The sequence below is a fragment of the Globicephala melas genome, chromosome 9 (assembly GCF_963455315.2).
Source record: "Globicephala melas chromosome 9, mGloMel1.2, whole genome shotgun sequence".
NCBI classification, from domain to species: domain Eukaryota; kingdom Metazoa; phylum Chordata; class Mammalia; order Artiodactyla; family Delphinidae; genus Globicephala; species Globicephala melas.
In genome coordinates, this window is record NC_083322.1 from 84,240,584 (window position 1) to 84,256,373 (window position 15,790).

At 40.4% G+C, this 15,790-nt stretch overlaps 2 protein-coding genes across 15 annotated transcripts in view; both read left to right on the forward strand.

The window, feature by feature from the left end:
- MAGI2 (membrane associated guanylate kinase, WW and PDZ domain containing 2) overlaps positions 1-15,790 on the forward strand; it is a 1,362,215-nt gene that overhangs the window by 1,047,830 nt on the left and 298,595 nt on the right. The window lies entirely within an intron of this gene.
- Positions 5,536-7,625, forward strand: LOC115840858 (putative Polycomb group protein ASXL2). The gene is made up of 2 exons (XM_070046328.1): positions 5,536-5,734; positions 5,810-7,625. The coding sequence occupies exons 1-2, from the start codon at positions 5,598-5,600 to the stop codon at positions 7,623-7,625; spliced, it is 1,953 nt and encodes a 650-aa protein (XP_069902429.1). The 5' UTR covers positions 5,536-5,597.

A 15,790-nucleotide genomic window follows, 5' to 3' on the forward strand; every position in this document is an offset into this window, starting at 1 on the left:
CTAGGACAGTACCTAGCACATTCAAAAGATATTTGCAGTATGAAAAAATATAATGAAAAATAAATTAGGGTTAAGGTGGTTAAGTGAATGATGTGCTGCTGTTTTATGGGGAGGCTGGGGAAGACCTGTCTAAGGAAGTGGCATCTGAATAAAAACCTGAATAAAAGGAAGGAGCAACTCACATAACTGTCTGAGAAAAGAGTTTCCCAAGCAGAAGGAACAGCAGGGGCAAAGGCAGGAGCATCCTGGCTGGAGCAGAAGAAGCTAAAGAGGAGAGTGATAGAATATGTCAAAAAGATAGCATGCGTCCCGCTAAGGATCTGGATTTTATTCTGAGTGAAAAGAGAAGCTCCAGAGGGTTTGGTTTTGTTTTTAGCAGAGTGGTGACACAATTTGACTTACTTCTATAAAACATCACCAGGCTCCAGTGTGGAGAATAGACTATAGCAAAGCAGAAAGAGATAGACAGGTAGGAAGGCAGCACCAAGTAGTTTAGACTGGTGTGAGAGCAGTGGAGATGTACATTCCGGATGGCTTTTGAAGGTAGAGTTAACAGGATTTGCTAATGGAATAGATGGATGTGGTAAAAAGAGACCAAGGAGGAATTCAAGGAGTTGTCATCAACTGAGATGGGGCAGACTATGAAAGGAGCAAGTTGGGCAAAGGGAGGAATGTTAGAAATGGAGAGTTAGTTTTGAAGCTCATACATTTGAAATGCCTTTTAAATTTCCAAGTGGAGATATATTGAGTAGACAGTGGGATTTTTAGTCTGAATCTCAAGAGAAAGGGCACAGCTAGAAATATAAATTTGAATTTATCAGTGTATAGGTGGTATTTAAAACCATGGAAGTAGCTCAGATCACCAAGAGGATTAGTGTGATTTAGACTAAAAGCCACTAACATTTGCATGATGTTTTACCATTTACCAAGCAATTCCACATCAGCTGGAAAATTGCAGGAGTTAAGATTACAAATCTAAGATGGACTTGAAAAGTGACTGGAAGGCTAAGAGTAATATGAGAGAGAATGCTGACTGCACAGTGCTTTACAGATGATTGAATTTGGAGGATGAGGTTGTTAAAGACAGCCCCAGTTCCTTCATTTGAAGGGACTATAAATATGGGGAGGTGGAGAGGGGTCATGAAGAGGGATGATGATAGCTGTTATTTTGAACACGGTGAGTTTCTGGTGCTTTAACACTATCCAGGTGACGTAGGAGGAGGAGGGTGCTCTTTGCCAAAGTCAAGCCCTATTTATCCTCAAAAGTCAGTTCAAACATTACTTCCGGGCTTCCCTGGTGGTGCAGTGGTTGAGAGTCCGCCTGCCAATGCAGGGGACACGGGTTCATGCCCCGGTCCGGGAGGATCCCACATGCCGCGGAGCGGCTGGGTGTGTGAGCCATGGCCACTGAGCCTGCGTGTCCGGAGCCTGTGCTCCGCAACAGGAGAGGCCGCAGCGGTGAGAGGCCCGCGTACCGCAAAAAAGAACACAAAAAAAAACCCCATTACTTCCGCCAGAAAGTCTTCTCCTCCCAGTCTCCTTGGTCTGGGTCAGGGTTTTTCCTTTCTCATCACCACCTCCACACACTTAGGATTGCCTGCTTATTTGTCTGTGTCCCACTGAGTTCCTTAAAGAGAGGGATTTTATCTTTCATGCTTGTGACCTCAGCACATTGGACAGTGCCTGAGATGGATGGATGGATGGATGGATGGATGGATGGATGGATGGATGGATAGCAGCAATGAGAACCCAACTGAAGCTGTTTACATTAGTTTACAGTAAAGACAACCAGTGTGGTTTTGTGGAGCTCAGAATGGAGAGGGCAGAAAGTACACTAAAAGTCAACTACAGCTTGATCTCAAATAGCATCTGTTCTGTATGAAGTATTTTTCAGGTCACCTGGCCACCAGATTGAGACATAAAAATATGAAATATTCACCACACTGAAAGACTTGGTGACCAAATCAAGTTCCCTAGATGTTTGGGGATGAAATTAAGTATATTAAAAACTGCTCTCTGAAAACTTTTCCTCTGTTTTAAGAATGGGATGAAGGCATTTACTAGAAAAATGAGAACTTTTGCATAGACTACTATGTTCAGCATCTGGATATAAAGTGGAAGACGGCTATGCTCACCACTGTACCACCAACACAGAGCTGAAGTTAATGCCTTAATGACTTGAACCCTGGACCATCACATTTAAAATGACTGATCCTCTATTTACTAAGCTACTCAGAACAGATGTTGTTTAAGGGTACAAACTTGCAATGATTAGTAAGTAAATCCTTGAGATCTAATGCAAGTATAGTGAATATAGACAGAAACATTGTATGATATTATCAAACTTTCCAAGAGACTAATTCCTACCTTACAAGAATTAATACATATAAAGTGATTAGTCCACTGCCTGACACAATAAATTTTAGTTATCATCATCATCATCTTTGGTTATTTGTGATAAGCACACTTCCCAACTGAGATCAGGCAAAAACCCATTCAAAAAGCAGGAAGTTGGGCTTCCCTGATGACGCAGTCGTTGAGAGTCCGCCTGCCTATGCAGGGGACACGGGTTCGTGCTCCGGTCCAGGAAGATCCCACGTGCCACGGAGCGGCTGGGCCCGTGAGCCATGGCCGCTGAGCCTGTGTGTCCGGAGCCTGTGCTCCGCAACGGGAGAGGCCACAACAGTGAGAGGCCCGCGCAAAAAAAAAAAAAAAAAAAAGCAGGAAGTTAAATTTTGTTATTCTTTTCCAAGTGACTTTAGATAGTATGCTATTAGTGAAGAAAACCTGTAAATGCATAGCAGAACAGATAGAAGGTTTGTAAGGCAGTTACTCCCAGGTTTGTGACATTTCCATGTAAAATATCTTTGCCATGTTCCCTGGGGAATTAATTCTTCTCTTGATGCTAACTCACAGCTCTGTATCCACTATGGTTTAAATGTGGAAAGTATAGAAAATAGCTTATTCATATCAACTTCCCCCTCCCCCATTTTTGATGTTTTTGATCAGTATTGATTTTCTACCTATGAATAAGCTTCATATTAATTACCTGTGCCACCACAGACTGTAAAGGGCATCTCCTAAGCTCTCTTGTTACACATATAAAAATTCACAGATAGGTACAACATGAAATTTCACATTATTTATGGTGTTACTTTCAGCCTTTTTTTCAATCAGAAGTCCCTAAACTTTTTGATCCTTGATTGTCTTTGGCAGTACATATAGTGAAGCCTGTAGATCCTTCTCGGAATAATATTTCTAAATGCATAAAATAAAATACGAAACTATCTGTGATTTCTATGGGTAACAGAGTCATAGCGTCTGCTATGCTACTGTTGTTTGTTGCAAACATGTATTATTGAAAGAAATGCTATATTTCTGTTAGAAATAACTGAAAATAAAGATGATTTTTTTTTCTCATCCAAGTCCACAGACCACTCTGATAAAGATCCCTGATGTAAAAGAAAAATTTGTCACTATGTGATGAATATACTAAAGCGCAAAGTTGCTACCCTGTTTGATTAAATACTGTTGTTTTTATGTACCTTTGAATTGTATTAAATTTATTTTTGCTGTTTAAAATACTACACCCACGTTATAGAAAAATAAGAAAACAGAATTAGAGGAATCACCTATAATACGCCCGCCTTTCATATTCCCTGCTAGCATTTTCATGTGCTTCTTTCCAGTTATTTTGTAACTGCCATCATCGTATTATGTATGTAATTTTGTATCCACTTAAAACTAAACATTGTATCATGAGCATTTTCCATGTTGTCCTACAATGTTTACAGCCACAGTTTTCATGATTATGTGATATTTCTTATCTTACTTAGCCATACCGTTCCTACTAAATAGCAACATTTTTTGCTACTATGAATAACATTGTTTCATAATGGGTGCTACTGTGATAAATTTAACTACTTCATTAAGTGAGCAACCAATTAGAAGTTATGATATGTATTAAGGGTTTAGAACTTACCATACACTATTTTACTTTAATCATCACAGTGAGCCTTCTCTTTTTTGTTCATAAGCTTTTTATTATTATTATTACTGTGACACAGTTTTAGATTTACAGAAAAATTGTGGAGATAGTTCCCATATACCCCACACTGAATTTTCCTTGCTGTTAACATCTTATTGTTAGTATGGCACATTTGGTACGTTTTATAAGCCAATAGTGATACAGTATTATTAAGTAAAGTCTATACTTTATTCACATTTCCTTAGTTTTCACCTCATGGTTTGTTTTGTTTTCTCCTGTCCCAGGAAAGGAATGCCCTGGGTGGGTATCCAGGATGCCACATCACCTTTAGTCATCATGCCACGCCCCCTTAGGCTCCTCTTGGCTGTGGTCGTTTTTAGACTTTCCTTATTTTTGAGGATCTTGACAGTTTTGAGGAATACGGGTCAGGTATTGTGTAGAATGTTCCTCAGTTGGGATTCGTCTGAGCTTTTTCTCATGGTTTTACGGGGGTTATGGATTTTTTTGAGAAAGACCACAGAAGTAAAACACCATTCTTATCATATCATATCAAAAGCAGATACTATCAGCGTGACATCACTTGTTGACGTGAATCTTTATCACCTGGCTAATGTCTTGTTTGTCAGACTTCTCCACCATAAAAGTATTATTACCCCTTCTTTTCATCCCGCAGTCTTTCGAAAGAACTCATTTGGGGCACTGCACACTTACCAAATGGAGTCACGCTCTGCCACCTTACACAGCCACATGCGTTATTTGTAATTCTTCTGCATAGGAGATTTCCACAAGCCTCCTTTAATGGATGAGAAAACTAAGGTTGAGAGAGATTAAGGAAGTAGCCCAGGCTGCCTAGCCTTCCATGCCTATAACTGCTAGAGCTTACTTCCTCTCCTCCACGGCACTGGTGTACTCCTTACCTAAATCTGCCTCTCTGTGCTGTGCCACGTGAGCCCTTCCCAAGCTCACTGGGCTGTTTGTGGCGGCTTAGCAGCAACTCCTATATTGGCCCATTTGAGGAGGTAGGTGTTCATTCTACAAATGGCATGTGTTCATTTGCAAATACCAACTTCCCTCTGATGTCTAAGCAAGTATTTCCAAAACCACCAGAAGTCACTCAATTTGGGAGAAGAAAGAGACAGACAAAAAAGACTGAAATGCTTCCTGCTTTGATAAATGCTATTCTGCGTATCTCAATTTATTGACTGAAAAAATATTTGTATGCAAAACACTATTCTAGGCATAAAGCATACCCCAGTAAATTAAATTAAGTCCCTGCTTCATGGAATATTTTAGTGAGAAAGCGAGAATATAAGGAAATAAATCCATCCTTAATAGTATATCAGACATGACCGTAGCGGCTGCCTGTACAGTAAGGACCCAATATGGCAGCGGCGGTAGCAGTGGTAAAAGCAGCAGGAGGACCGGCCGCCCCATAGACCGCCCCCCGCGCACCACCCCGCCGCTTCCTCTGCTGGGGTGCTCCTCCGGCCTGACTTCCCCTTTCTCCCATCTTTCTCGGCACCGCGGGAAAAACAGCGCAGGGCAGAGCAGGCAGGGAGGGCAGCCGCAGCCCGGACACGGGAGCCTCCCAGTCAGTTCAAGACCCGACATGAGGGAAAAGGGCCGTAGGAAGAAGGGCAGGACCTGGGCGGAGGCCGCCAAGACGGTCTTAGAAAAACATCCCAATACACCCATGAGTCATAAAGAAATTCTTCAAGTTATCCAGAGAGAAGGACTAAAAGAAATCAGACTCATTATCAAAATCCTATCAGTGAGTGACAAGTGAACACAGCTCAGGGCTCCCACTGATTCTGCATGAAGAAGTGGAACTTCCCCTCTTGCATGCCTGAATGCAAAGCTGCACACGAACTCCCGAGGTGAAGAGCGCATCTTCTCTAAGGTTCCAGGTAGAATGCGAGTGTATACTTTGAAGGAAGGTGTGCCGGATGGGGTGAAAGAGCTATCAGAAGGTTCAGAAGAAAGCAGTGACGGTCAGTCAGATTCCCAGAGTTCTGAGAACAGCAACAGCAGCAGCAGTGACGGTGGCAGCAACAAGGAGGGAAAAAAGAGCAGGTGGAAAAGGGAAGTATCGTCTAGACTGTCACAACCATCCTCTCCTCAGTCAGGCTCCCCATCACCCACCATTCCAGCAGGTAAAGTTATTTCTCTGTCACAGGAGCACAGCAAGAAGGCACTAAAGCAGGCTCTAAAACAGCAACAGCAGAAGAAACAGCGGCAGCAGCAATGCAGGCCAAACACGTCCATCTCCTCCAACCAGCACCGCTCTCTGAAGACTGTCAAAGCAGCCAGTGACTCTGTACCTGCCAAACCTGCGATATGGGAAGGAAAGCAGTCTGGCGGACAGTCAAGCAGCCCTCAGAACTCCAACTCTAGCTTTTCTCCTTCAGTTAAAGTGGAAAATCCTTTGCTAGGCCTGGGAAAGAAGTCATTACAGAGGTCTGACAGGCTTCACACAAGGCAAATGAAGAGGACTAAATGTGCCGAAATTGCCGTTGAGACACCAGACTCCATTCTGGTTAATACAAACCTACGAGCACTAATCCACAAACACACCTTTGCAGTCCTTCCTGGAGATTGCCAACAGCGACTGCTTCTACTGCTGCCAGAGGTGGATCGACAGGTTGGTCCAGATGGTCTGATGAAGTTAAATGGCCCAGCCCTTAATAATGAGTTCTTCACTTCAGCAGCCCAAGGCTGGAAGGAAAGACTTTCAGAAGGTGAGTTTACACCTGAGATGCAGGTGAGAATTCGACAAGAGATCGAGAAGGAGAAAAATGTGGAGCCTTGGAAAGAACAGTTCTTTGAAAGCTACTATGGTCAGAGTTCTGGCCTGAGCCTTGAAGATTCAAAGCAATTGACAGCTTCACCCAACGATCCCAAAGTAAAGAAAACCCCAGCTGAGCAACCAAAAGCCATGCTTCCTTCAGAGGCCTCTCCTGTCAGTATAGTCTCAGTAATTCCCCAGTTACTGTCTAAAGAAGAAGTACTACAGCTGCCATCACCAGTCAGGAAAGAAGAGCATGAAAGCCAAGACAAGATGCAGCCAAAGTCCAAATCCCCAGAGCCCCTGCTTTCCTCAGCTCCCAATACAGATGAGCTTAGCAGCGTTCCTCCCATCAAGTGCCCAAAGGATGAGGCTCTCTTGGAGCAAAAGCCAGTTGCCTCTGCTGAACAGAAGTCTGAGAAAGAGACTCATCTCACTACAACTTCAAGTTATAACAGAAATGAAAGCCAAGAAGCTTTAGTTACATCCCTGAGCAAACCCAAGAGCCCTGGGGTAGAAACAACAGTAGTGAAGCCCATAGTAGAAGCAGGTCTACAGGAGACCACTATGAAAGAGCCTCCATCAGCTCTGGCTGATCACAGCCCAGAAAACCTCAAGAGGAAACCTTCTGTCACCCAAGAAGAGGCCCCTACAAGCTGGGAGAAGAGACCGCGTGTCACTGAGGATCGCCAGCACCAGCAGCCATTTCCAGTCTCCCCACAGCCCTTTCTCAGTAGAGGGGACAGGTTCCAGGTGCGGAAAGTACCACCTCTCAAGGTAAGAGAGCGGGAAGAATTGAAAAAGAAAGATGGTCTGAACACTAAGTGTTGGGGTGTACCTACTAATTTTTAAATAGTTGTATTTCTTAATGCAGAAGCAGTTGTGTATATTTGATATGCATGTAACTGTGGTCATACATGAGTAAAATTATTAAGAAACAGGCATTTAGAACTGCGTCCTTATATGTATACATACAGCTGATTCACTTTGTTCTACAGCAGAAACTAAGACAGCATTGTAAAGCAATTATATTCCAGTTAAAAAATCATAAATAAAAAAAATAATATATCAGTCAGAAGTGCTGTGAAGACAAATAAAGCAGAATTAGGGAATAGAACACTCAAGGAAGGGCTGAGGTCAGGACATTTCAACAGAGACCTCAATGAAATGAGGCAAGGCATACCAGGCAGAAGGAACAGAAACCTCTAAGGGCCTCAGCATGCACTGTGCTCGGTCTGTTGAGGAAGAGCAAGGAGGCCAGTGTAGCTGGGGGACATGAGTTAGGGTTATGGGGTTGGGGAGAGAGCAGAGGCTGGACATGGAGGACCTTGTGGGCCCCAGTAAAGCTCCTGGATTTTGTTCTAAACATGATGAATAAAGTAGAAGAATAAAGTAATAAAATTTATATTTTTAAAACACTGATCTGGCTCCTGTGTTGAGAAGAGACTGTCAGCAGAAAAGGGAGAAGCAGAGAGACCAGTTAGGATACTACTAGAGTAGTCCAGAAAAGAGATCATGATTCCTGGGACTAGTGTAGCAGCAGTGGTGGTGGTGAGAGGAGGGTAGGTTAAGTACATACTTTGGAGGTAGCCATGACTGGATAGATTTTTGGACCTTGAGAGTGAGAAAGGAGGAGAGATCAAAGATGGCTCTGAAGTTTTTGTCCTGGATGGTGGTTTCGATTACTGAGAATTGAAGACTCAGGGATAAGCAGTTTTATACATATTAAGTTTGAGATGACTTATGGGACCTTCTGGTATTGAGTAAATAATTGAGCCTGAAGTTTTTAGGAGAGATTGTGCCTGGAGTTATAGATTTGGGAGAGAGTAATTGACATATGGGTGATGTTGAAATACACGAGATTGGATGAGATCATCTATGAAATAAGTAGAACAGAGAAGAGAAACAGTCGCAGAAAAAGGATACAGATGAGGACACTAGAAGGAACAATCAGTAAGACAACCAGGAGAATGTGGTGTCCTGGAAACCAAGTGAAGGAATTTCTTGAGGGAGATAGTGAACAACCATGTGACATGATGCTAAAGAAGTTGAATAAGACCTCACACCTTCAGTGGTCATGTGAGATTCTCTTAACTTGGATAGACGCTATCTTGCCTTCAACGGGTGAATACTGACACCAAATTTATAGTTTTCTTCCCTACATTGGCCTAAGAGACAAATAGAGGCACATATAGGGACGTATTCACATAGTCTAGTCGATCTTATGATTATAGTCAAAGTACACAAGGACTTACAGATCAAAAGTGGAAGCAGCTGGGAAAAGAAATAACAAAGTCAGATTTATCAACATGATCTTTCTGATACTTTCTCTAACCAGCAGCATGGATAACCATCCCTGAGCAATTGTTGCATTATTAAGTAGCATGATCAACTGTACTTACATAAATATTAAAGTATTGTACAAAAACTAAAAGTCATAGAGAGGGAATAGAGAGGTATAGGTAGAAAGGCAAAGTAACATGAGGGTTATTATTTTATCTTTGACAAAAGATATTCAACAGGTAAAATGGGTGACTGCCTTCTTTAAAAATAATAGTGTATTCTATTCTAATGAGCTAGAATAGTTGAAAATACATATATCCCATGCAGAAATATTATCCCAGAGCCTTGTTTACTATAATGCAGTATTTGGAACAAAATATCCATTCATTGGTCTCAGTAATTAAAGTACCAAAAGAACTTCATTAAATTCAATTCAACCTTTTAAGTTTGATTACCATATAACCAAAGAGTGTAAGTTCCTTAATCAGAGGAACCATGCCTTATACTCCTTCTAATGCTTAGCATGGTACTGAGCACATAATAGAGGCTCAATAAATACATATTGGTTGGTTGGTTAGTTGGTTGGTTGGTTGATTGGTTGGTTGGTTGTTTGGTGGGCTGCCTGCTTGGTTGGTTAGCTGATTGATGGCATTGTGGCAAGATTTCAGTGCACACTAAGTTAAAAAGAGAAAGACTGTATTTGCTAAGTGTTTCCAAACTTGTCCTAAGATCTTATGCCTTAGGCAAAAAGTATTTCCAAATGTGAAGTTTATTCATCCAACAAACATTATTGGTTCCTTATAGTATTAGACTCTGATATGAAAATGAATATGAAACACAGTACAGAATTAACAACTTTGGAGTTCCTAGGCATTGAAAAGATTATGGCCCTCATATGGAAATCAAAGTACAATCATGCTAAATAATGAAACTAGGATGAGAACACCTGACAATGTTCCTATTTTTTCCTTGATGACGATTTTGATGCCCCCCTCCTTTCTTAGAATATATTAAAAATAAAATTCTTTCTCTTAAAATTCTATCCCCAAGGTACTATGCTTGTTCTATTGGTTAATTAAGCAATAATGGCACAGAATCTTCGCCCCTGGAAGCTCACAGTCTAGTGAGGGAAACACAAGTGTTAAAGTACAGAGTGGTAAGAATGATGCATAATTGAAATATTTACAACACACTAATAAAACAGAGAAAATGACAAATATTGCCAGAGAATTAAAACATGGAACCTGGGAAAAGAGAAAGCATTAAAAAGAGAGATGCGTGTATTATCACAAAGAACTTAAACAGTACATAATTAATTTTGAATTAACATTATTCTGTTTATATTGATGTTTAATGGGAAAATATGAATAGTGGATTAAATTTGGAGCAAGGCATGATTTTATTATTTAAACATTATTTTTCGTGTAGCCTGTTATTACATTGTAATGTTAAATTTATGTACTGAATTTGCCTGTCTCATGGTAGAAGGATTCCCACTGAAATTATCCATCTCAATGAAATGAACAAAGCATTGTTGGATTTACAGTCCTGGCACTGTTTCCTCTTCTGTTTATTTAGTGGCTTCATTTATTTAGGACAATAAACCCCCACTGAAAATTGAGCCACTTGGATTTATTTTGCACATTTATTTTAAGGAAAGGAAGATAGTATTTATAGTAGTTTCTTCTCTTTCTTGTATCTAAATGATAATTTGGATACCTTTGTTAAGTCTAGAGCACATCCTGATAGCAAGATGTTTTATACAACTCACCTCAAATCTGCAAACTGTGAATATACTGTAGATTACTGATGCTTTTTTGATGCTGAATCTATCAAAATTGTCAATTAGTAGTCACTCTACTTAAGATAGATTAGCTTCTATGTTATATAACAAAACATAACAGTCACGCATGCACACACACACACACACACACACACACCATTCTCTGTAAAAAATAAAATAACACTTTTAAATGATTGCTGTGAAACCAAAATTACTATTGTAGCCTGTATGATTAATAGGAAGAAACTATATAGCTGTAGTCAACATTACAATCCTGCCTTATAGGCTTAGGAAATATATTGGTGAAAGTTCATTCAGGTTACTTTTGAGAACTACTTTAATTTGTTACTAGTCATTTATGCAGGTTCCCTTTATGACTTAGAAATACAAATTTTTGAAAGCTAAAACTTCTCATTGCTGTTTTAACCACGCCCTGTCATGCTGCCTGTAAAATATGGTAGGCTTGACCTCAAGTCTTAGAGATTGTCTGTTCCAGCCCCTTCATCCTTTCTTGGTCTACTTGATATGCTTCTCCTCCATTAGACCCAATATTTCTACTAGGTGCTGACTAGACACTCCACCTTGCAAACAGCGTACATTCATCCTGCCCCTCTCCACAACTTCTCTGCTTCCTGAATTCTCAGTCTAGCCTAATAGCATGATTGTGGACCCCATTTCTCAAACTAGAACCTAAACATTGGTTCCCAAAACTTCTCCTTCTGTCTTAACTCCATATTCAATAAGCTTTGACAATTCCTCTTCAGAAAACTGCTCCTTTCTTAGCTTGGTTCAGGACCTCATTGTCTGTTACTTCAGTCAATGCACTAGCAATTCTAAGCTGCAGTCACACCCTAACTTTACTTGCAGACTTATCTTTAAAAAAAAGCTGATCATGCCACTTCCCTCATATAAATCTCTCAGGATTTATAAAACAGACAAAACAATTCCTTAGCTTGGAATACAGTATCTTCCACTCTAAAGTCCCGGTGTACCGTTGCAGCCTTATATGGCAGTAATTTCATTCCACCTACATTGAACTCTCTCAGCTTCCCTTTCACGAAACCTGTCTACTTGGGTATAAAACCCACATGAGCTCTGATGTTCATGAATTGTGCTTGCTCCTTTCATTTTTATAAAATTTTTATTTCTTTCACTTTTATAAAATTTATGTATTTATTTTTGGCTGTGTTGGGTCTTCGTTGCTGTACGTGGGCTTTCTCTAGTTGCGGCGAGCAGAGGCTTCTCTTCATTGCGGTGGCTTCTCTTGTTGCGGAGCACGGACTGTAGGTGCCTGGGCTTCAGTAGTTGTGGCGCAGGGGCTTAGCGGCTCCGTGGCATGTGGGATCTTCCCAGACCAGGGCTCGAACCCACGTCCCCTGCATCGGCAGGTGGATTCTTAACCACTGCACCGCCAGGGTAGTCTCCCTGCTACTTATTCTAAACCAGTTATGTCAACAATTTCATACTTCTCTTCATCACCAATTCCTGATTGCATTTCTTCCTGACCCCATGATTCTTATTCTAGTTCCCTCCTCATCTTCTTGCTCCTTTAGAACCAATTCTTTAGAACCTATAAATACTTCCCCTAGAACTCCCAGGATGCTTCACCTCAACACAGATTTTCATAATAGTCATCATCTCCTGATTTACACTAATCCTGCAAGTGAAACCCAGACCACGCCTTGACTTTGCACCAGGTAGAAAGAATGCCTCGCCTCGGAATTCCTTTCCCTCTGCCAGATTCTTTCTCATTAATGACACAAGCAACATGTCAGTTCTACTATGACACCTTCCCTGAATTCTTGAGATAGTAATTTGCGACCTTCCTTATATACTCCCAAGATATCTCATCATATATTCTATATAACACCTACCCTTTTGTATTGTAAAATATCTGGCTCCCTAGTAGATGTTAAACTTCTTGTGGACAAGGATACTATCTTAATGAAGCATGGATATTTCAAATCTCCCTTAAATTCTTTTAAAATATGGGGATAGAGAGGGAGGAAGAAAGAGGGAGAGAAAAAAAAGAAATTGTATTCCTTTTAGTATATAGAGTGGCTTTCATTTTTCTTTTTTTACCTTGACCACAATAAGCAATACGTGTTACACCAAAAACTCAGTACACAGTCACACACATATGCAGACGTACATATACACACACACAAAAACTGATATAAAAAGTTTCAGAGTACTTAGTTTACTAATGCAGTGCACTATATTCCATTATTTTTAACATTCATGTTGACTACTAAATTGATTTTGAGAGCAACAGTGTATTGGAATTACTTAGGGGTCTTTTAAAAAAAATGGATCCATGCTTGAGTTCCAGCCCCAGAAATTCTGATTTAATTGTCATGAGTTGTGACCTGGACTTAGAAATTTTTAACAGCTGTCCAAGTATTTCTAATCTGCAAGCTAGGGAGTGGACTGCAGAACTGGAACCTTGCTACTCAGACTATGACCCATGAACCTGAGAGTTTGTCAGAAATGCAGAATCTTGGACTTCACTGATCAGATGTCCTGATCAGAAACTGCATTTTATCTTAAGTCTTATAAAAATTATTTTAAATAGTACTGTATATATTTAAGGTGTATAATATGATGTTCTGTAATATATATATAAACAATTCAAGTCATATATATGGATTACTACAGTCAAGCTAATTAACATATTCTCCCACATAGTAACCTTTTTTTTTTTTTTTGGTTGCTTAGAATTTCCGGTATTTTTTAAAAATACTTGAAATTTAAGGTCAGCATTTTACTAAAGTATGGCTACTCTGGAGATGGAGCATATTTTAACAACAAAAACAACATACATTTGATTTGGCAGTGTGGCATAAAAGAAAAAAGCTTATTTAAGGCTTGATATAGTTTTGGCTGATAGTAATAATACAATTTAAATTTTAAAAGGAGATATTTTTGTCTTTAAAAAATGCACCATTGGGGCTTCCCTGGTGGCGCAGTGGTTGGGAGTCCACCTGCCGATGCAGGGGACACGGGTTCGTGCCCCGGTCCGGGAAGATCCCACCTGCCGCGGAGTGGCTGGGCCCGTGAGCCATGGCCACTGAGCCTGCGCGTCCGGAGCCTGCGCGTCCGGAGCCTGTGCTCCGCAACGGGAGAGGCCACAACAGTGAGAGGCCCGCGTCCCGCAAAAAAAAAAAAAAAAAAATGCACCATGTTCCCCACTTACTTTTAAATTGAGATAAAATTTATATAGAGTGAAATGCACATAACTAGAATGTACAATTTGATCTGTTTAAAGAAATATGCCCACAGGGATATTGGCTTGGTGCTTTGTAACAGCCTGGAGGGGTGGGATAGGGAGGGTGGGAGAGAGGGAGACGCAAGAGGGAAGACATACGGGAACATATGTTTATGTATGACTGATTCACTTTGTTATAAAGCAGAAACTAACACACCATTGTAAAGCAATTATACCCCAATAAAGATGTTAAAAAAAAAAAAGAAATATACCCATATGAGGCCACCAAAGTCAAGATATTAAATATTTTCCTCCTCCCAGTGTTCTCGTGTCCCCGTACAAGCAATCTGCATCCCACATAGGCAAATCGTGCTCTTCGATCACCATAGATTAGATTTGCCTGGTCTGGAACTTCCTGTCAATGGAATCTAAATATATAAATGTATCTATATTGTTGTACATATCAGTAATTTATCATTTCATATTTCTGAATATTCCATCACATGACTGTGCCTCAATCTGTATATTATGAATATAGCTGTTATAAACATTCTTGTCCATGTACAAAAGAAAAGAACAAAAAAAGACACTGCATTTTAACAAGCTCCCCAAGTGATTTGTAAGCACATTAAAGTTTAGGAGGCAGTGTTCGGCTTAGAAGACAGGAAGTCACTTAAACATAACGGTTAGAAGTACAGGCTGTGGTGACCATGGGCAAGGTACTCACCTCTCCATGCTTCGGTTTCCCCATCTCCCAAACAAGCACATAACAATATTATTTCCAGTAACAGTGACAGGATCCTCTCCATAGGGTTTCTGTGAGGATGAAATCAGATAATTTATATTAAAGATTCTTCACAAAGCCTGGCACATAGCTGGGCACATAACGTGAATAAAATAAGCATCATCTATTTGTATTATCCCCAGTGCCAGCAAAATGACTGGCAGATATTATGCATTCAAAAGTTGTGCTCTTCACTTATTGAAATGGAGACTCAGAGAGGCAAAGTAATTCACTAAAGCTTTGTAACTTGTTGACCAAAAAGCTAGGAATACAAAGGAGTTCTAAGAATAGACCTGGATTTCTTTCGATACCTCATCCAGTCTGTCTGCCCCGTGGCTAACAGTTTCTAATTTATAAGGTTTCGGTACTTATTGGAGTGCAAGTTTCACTAAACATCTCTGTGTAGTTTCATGTACTGAAATAGTGGTTTCAGTGAGTTTATTTTGCCCTGGCTCATAAAAGCTATTTTGGAAATTATCAGAGTTACTTGCAGGCTATTAAGCCATTTAGAGAGTCCGCAGCCAGTTGGGCAAAACATGTTTATCCTCTGGCATCTGCCCATATCTATCAGAATTTAAACTGTAAAGTGTGCTTTGTAAAATTGTAAATCATTTTAATCTTAGTGTGTATTTTCTACACTTATTTTTGGAGCGTAATTCAGAACATGATTTTGCCCAGAGAATTTCCTGGCCATTAGCTTAAGCAGTAACGGTTTTGCGGGGGAGGTAGGTCCCTTAATTAATGGACACACCAGTGGTTGATTCTGCTCCCATTTTCATGATGAGCTGCCAGATTTCTCCAGTGATAACCAGACCACAATTGGAGTGAAAGTAGAACTCATGTACTGAGCGAGTGATCTGCTCCATAGCTCAGGGAACTTTTTATTCCCTTTTGCCTGAAAACTCATGTTTGAATCAACTGGGGAAAGAATACATGAAGAGAATATTACTGCTTCAGAA

What these genes read in the sequence shown, in the direction of transcription:
- LOC115840858 (XM_070046328.1), top strand. Translation starts at nt 5,598, where the DNA reads ATGAGGGAAAAGGGCCGTAGGAAGAAGGGCAGGACCTGGGCGGAGGCC. An exon ending in AGAGAAGGACTAAAAGAAAT is followed by an intron (nt 5,735 to 5,809) that starts CAGACTCATTAT and finishes TTCTGCATGAAG; the next exon opens with AAGTGGAACTTCCCCTCTTG.